The 5,521-nt window shown below is 42.7% G+C and overlaps 1 protein-coding gene and 1 non-coding gene across 2 annotated transcripts; both read left to right on the top strand.

Annotated features, from left to right (window-relative positions):
- The first annotated feature begins 163 nt into the window (after window positions 1-163).
- On the top strand, window positions 164-5,049 carry RPL37 (ribosomal protein L37). Its single transcript, XM_026649063.2, has 4 exons — window positions 164-231; window positions 1,203-1,338; window positions 2,161-2,245; window positions 4,935-5,049. The coding sequence occupies exons 1-4, from the start codon at window positions 229-231 to the stop codon at window positions 5,002-5,004; spliced, it is 294 nt and encodes a 97-aa protein (XP_026504848.1). The 5' UTR covers window positions 164-228; the 3' UTR covers window positions 5,005-5,049.
- On the top strand, window positions 4,746-4,826 carry LOC112122249. Its single transcript, XR_002909392.1, has one exon. It is a non-coding gene; the product is annotated as a small nucleolar RNA SNORD72 (small nucleolar RNA).
- Window positions 5,050-5,521: the final 472 nt, after the last annotated feature.

The raw sequence follows: 5,521 nt of genomic DNA, 5'->3' as shown, positions 1-5,521 counted from the left end.
CCCGTCCCCCTCCCTCCGGGCCCTGGCTCCCCCCGTGTCACCCCGTCTCCCGTCCATCTCTCCTCAGGCTCCCCCGCTCTGCCACCCGGCCCTCGGGCCCAGGCTCCCCCGCCATGTCTCGCCGGGCCGGGCGGAGCGGTTTCTCCGCAGCACCCGGAAGTGGCGGGCGGGATATAGCGGAAGCGCTGGGCGGGCCCGGGTCTCTTTGGTGCTGGCGGCCGGAGGAAGATGGTGAGTGCCGGGAGGGGGGTTGGGGGAAATCCGTTGCCATCCAGCGGGATTCGGGGGCTTGCGCTGCGCGGAGAGGCTGCCCGGGGCCCGGCGAGTCCGTACGACACGATGGAGTTGCGGGCCGGGGCTCCAGGCCGCCTCTGCTGTGAGGCCACGGCGGGCCCGAGCGGAGGCGCCGCTGCCGGGGCCGGTCCTTGCTCCCTCTTGCCGCGCTCGGAGGCTGGAGGAGCTGGACACGCTCCCACTGAGAGAGCGGGGGGCGCGGGGTGTCCCGCCTCCGGGGTCCTCTCCGCGAGCATCTTCCCTCGCTGTCCCCCGCCGGGCCAGAACCACGGGGCTCTGCGTGGAGCGAGGCCTTGTGCTGGCGAGGCGGCGTTAATAGAGCTCGGTATTGAAGGGTAAACCACCAACCTGCCCTGTAAAGATCCGGTAAAAGCCTCCTGCGCGTTGGGGCTCAGTGGTGCCAGAGGGGGTTGTGGTAGCTCTTTAATAAGGGGAGCCAGGCAAACATTGGGGGACATGAGGTAGGGAGGGCTGCCTAGATCTGTGACTTGTCAAAACGATCCTGCCGAGTTGTCTTTTTGACGAAAAATATAAAAAATTATTATTGGCTTGTGCAAAACGAGCCTGCCGTGTTGGTGAATGATGCTATTCCCCCATTTTACTCGCAGTGAGAGATCACAAGGGGGGTTGAGAACAGAATTAGGAATCTGTATCATAAAGGTGGGATATACAGAAATGTAAGTAATTCCTGTTTAAGAAAGTGAGATGTGATACATAAAACTGAGATGTGTATGTTAGATGTATTTCCACCTCTGCATTTGTGTGTACCTTTGGTTGTTTCATTAAAATGTCTGTGTGTTAGAGTTTCAGACTTTACTTTGTTTTGAGGTACGTGGTTAAGCACTAGCCAAACTGTATTTTTATTTAATACAGCTTTCTGACATGCATATTCCTGAATTGTATTTCAGACGAAGGGAACATCGTCATTCGGTAAGCGCCGCAATAAGACCCACACTTTGTGCCGGCGCTGCGGATCCAAGGCATACCATCTCCAGAAGTCCACCTGTGGGAAATGTGGGTACCCTGCTAAGCGCAAGAGAAAGTGTAAGTATGGAACCTTCAAAAATTATTTTTGTAAACTTGTTCTTTGAATTAGTTTTTCATGAAGAAACTATTTATAAAGTACCAGGATAGTCACTTGTGAAAGTGATGGTTCTGTCTAAATGAACACAACCAAAACAGTGGTTTTTTTTGTGATTTAATAGAAAAAATATTGTTTGTATAAGGAGTTCTGTGGTATTTTGCAATGAACTTTAGAGTTTTCAAGGAGCTTTTTGTTCACTACCTTCTGATTTCTTTATTTACATAGGTCTGGTACACTGGGGGGGGGGATCGACCTAAGATACGCAACTTCAGCTACGAGAATAGCGTAGCTGAAGTTGCGTATCTTAGGTCGACTTTCCTCACGGCGCGGGGTTGACTGCTGCCGCTCCCCTGTCGACTCCACTTCCGCCTCTTGCCGCGGTGGAGTACAGGAGTCGACGGCAGGGCAATCAGGGATTGATTTATCGCATCTACACTAGATGTGATAAATCAATCCCTGATAGATCGATCACTACCCGCCAATTCAGCGGATAGTGTAGACGTACCCGTAGAGAAACCACTATGAGAAAATGAGCACTAAGTTCCCATTGCACATGGGATGCTCTGCATATAGCTATACGTCTCCAAATCAAATGTATACATATATACAACGTATCCTGTAGAAACAACCATTGTTCAATGTGCACATATTTAAAATATTTTAGTGGTATTACTGTTGCTCTGCTTCATTCCCACTGTAGAACAGGGATGGTATTTGCCTATCTCATTTTATACACTTAATTGTGTAGGTGAAACAAAATAAATCTGTAAATTGCATTCTAGATAACTGGAGTGCCAAGGCTAAAAGACGCAACACCACTGGTACTGGTCGTATGAGGCACCTGAAAAATGTCTACCGTCGATTCAGGTACAACACTGAATTTCAAGCATGCAAGTTACACTAGAACATGAGATCTTACACAGACTTCAGATACCTTTTAAAAACCCATTATCTAAATGAACACTTATTGCCATTTTCTTTTGTAATTTATGCAGTATGTATTTAGTCTTAAATTTTTCAGTTTATTGTAAACATCTTGTGATGTAAAAGGTATTTGATTCATATATTTGACCCAACATTCCTTGGTAGCGTTCTCCATTTGTTTAGACTGAAAGTTCTGAGTTCTAATGTAGGATCTGCAACTAACATGCCAAGTGAACTTACCTAAGGCCTGGTCCACACTAACCCCCCACTTCGGACTAAGGTATGCAAATTCAGCTACGTTAATAACGTAGCTGAATTCGAAGTACCTTAGTCCGAACTTACCGCGGGTCCAGACGCGGCAGGCAGGCTCCCCCGTCGATGCCGCGTACTCCTCTCGCCGAGCTGGAGTACCGGCGTCGATGGCGAGCACTTCCGGGGTCGATTTATCGCGTCTAGACAAGACGCGATACATCGATCCCAGAAGATCGATTGCCTGCCGCCGAACCAGGAGGTAAGTGTAGATGTATCCTAAGTCAGGAAAGGTTTAATGAATGTTTATAAATGCTTTGGAAAGCCCAGTTAATGGGGGCTACATAGGGCATAATATTGTTAGTTTTGAATGTAATCCAGTTTGGATTACATGAACATGGATCAGAAATGGAAGCAATATTATTTCTTAAGTGTGAAGCAGTGATCTGCACTTGTGGTAACTTGGTGGTATTTTAATTAAAGTAACTATACCAGTGTTTTCCACTATTGTTGTGGAGTGAAGAACACAAGAGGAAAAGGAGCTAGAGGGGTTTTATGCAATGATAATACATTCTCTTTGTGGTGACTGGCTTTCTTTTATTTATTTATTTATTTATTTTTGCACTACTGCATGTTTGGACTAGATATGCTCTATCAGACTTTAAAGAACTTTCAGACTTTCACTTCATTACTAAAATTACCTCTTTTTAGAAGGAATGTCTTGTCCAGCACTTGTTTCTGTTGAGCAGATTACTTCATAATGTTGTTAGATCTGCCAATTCTGCCAGGCACTGATAAAGTGAGATAAAGGCATTCTGCATCTCACAGAATTGGGCCCGTTGTCCACTTGAAAGAGTACTTCTTTTTTTATCTTCTGGGTGGTGGTAGTTGCATAGTAACTACCTGCAACTCAACAAATTCCTGAAGCAGAACTTCTTGTAAAAGGTCCTTGAAAGATTTCAGAGATTTTTGCCCACATGTGGCATTGCCAGCAGAATCCCAGGATATGATTGTGATCATGGTATTTTGTTTTAAATTGTGGAGGAAATCACATCATATAAAAGAGAAACCGAAATCTTTGATTAATTTTGATTTCCATAACAGCAGCCTGTGAATAGCTAATGTATTTTTGTTAGCATGTTCCTTTTGCAAGAAATGCCATGATTGCCAGTGTTGATCAGTTAGCAATTTGGTATGGACAGTACAGTAATAATAATCCAGGAACATGTACCTTATTAACACTGAGTACTGTTTGATAAGTTGAAATTGCATTCAAAATGAGAATTAATCACTTAAAGGTGTGCCTTTCATGTTTCAACATGGAGTTCATATGTAGTTTAAAGCATCACTGCTCCATGAAGGTATAAAATAAAACTGAAACTTCCTTTAAAATGAACATTGATTTTAATAGTGATGTCTGTAGTGTTGCTCTTGAAACTCCAAAAAAGATTTATAGCTAGGGTCAGTGTTAGCTCTTATTCTTTTGGCCCGTGTAGTCCTTTCCCAACAGTGGCTGTCAGAAAAAAGTTGTAATAAATCACATAATGTCCCGCTTCCTGCAACCTGCTACTTGATACATCTAAGGCCATGTCTACGATACCACTTAAGTTGCTCAGGGTGTGAAAAAACACCCCCTGAGAGACATAAGTTACACTGACAACGCTGTCTATACCTTCTCCTGCCGACATAGCTAACTCTGCTCGTGGAGGTGGTTTTATTATGTTGACAGGAGAGCTCTCTCCTATTGGCATAGAGCAGCTACACAAGTGATCTTACAACCGCACACTGCGGCTGTAATATCACTAGTGTAGACATGGCCCCAAGGCATTGGTTAACTGCATTTAATTGCCTTATCTTGGTGAACTTTGCAGTGACTGTTCCCTTGTTTGTTTCTTTCCTAGCTGCTCTCACTTTGCTTTAGTTTACTTCATTAGTAATTGGAGGCTTGAGGGTTTTGTGTTTGGAGTAGCCTTGCATCTAATCATACAGTACTTACTAAAGTGAAACTCCCCTTGGCTTCAAAAAATCACTTGCTGGGAAAAGAAAAATAGAATGATTTCAACTGGAGTTTTACCTGAGTAAGCACTGCAGGATTGCGTCCATTATGTTGGGACATGAACTTCTGGGTAATATAACTTAACTCTTTTTTACTAGGAGTGAAATTTTAAATAGACACACTGAAATGTTCATGAGCAGCTTGTCAATGATGTTTCTCTTTAAAAATGTCTGAACATATGAGTTCCATAGTGATTTTGACCTGTAACTGAGATAAGCTGAACCAAATACATTGTCTGAAACTTTCTAATAAATGCCACTTATTGGAGCCTGGAATATAAAATGCTTTCAAAAAACAGTAACTCTGATATTATTTTTGTACATACAGGAATGGATTCCGTGAAGGAACAACACCTAAGCCCAAGAGAGCTGCCGTTGCAGCATCCAGCTCATCTTAAGGACTCATCTGTTTGTTAAAATAAATGGTCTAATCCAGAAAAAAATTGTCAGTTTTTTTTTTTTTACACATATTTTACTTTAGTGAAATGGTAAGAGTATCTATATATGTGTGTCTGTGTGTGTAATAGATTCTGACAGAGTGTTGTGTTGAAGTTCATTAAACACATTTCTTTAAGTGATTTCTCATATTTATATCTGATCATATTTATATCTTTAAGAGTGTTCATCTAAATACTGTAATTGCTGAAGTTTTTTATGGGCAAAGTTCTTTATACCAACACAACTTTTACTCTGAATAATTTCAAAACTCCCTACTGCATAACAAGTCTTCCACATATACAGCCGTAGGAGATGTTCATCACTTAGTAGCTTATGGTTGATATAACTACTAATTTGTACACAAACATGCACAGTTCTAGATATGACTATAAATAAGATGTACGTTTTTTCCTTATTCTGTCTAAAAGAAAGCAGTTCACTTACCAAGGAACTATAAATATTCTCATCCTAATAGTC

The sequence above is a fragment of the Terrapene carolina genome, unplaced genomic scaffold (assembly GCF_002925995.2).
Source record: "Terrapene carolina triunguis isolate 2854851 unplaced genomic scaffold, T_m_triunguis-2.0 Scaffold69, whole genome shotgun sequence".
Lineage (NCBI taxonomy): Eukaryota > Metazoa > Chordata > Testudines > Emydidae > Terrapene > Terrapene triunguis.
Note: the sequence above shows the minus strand (reverse complement) of the source record. Positions and strands in the feature narration are given on the sequence as shown.

Coding starts and splice junctions, on each gene's coding strand:
- RPL37 (XM_026649063.2), top strand. Junction 1,339..2,160: donor TGCTAAGCGCAAGAGAAAGT/GTAAGTATGGAA, acceptor ATTGCATTCTAG/ATAACTGGAGTGCCAAGGCT. Junction 2,246..4,934: donor AATGTCTACCGTCGATTCAG/GTACAACACTGA, acceptor TTGTACATACAG/GAATGGATTCCGTGAAGGAA.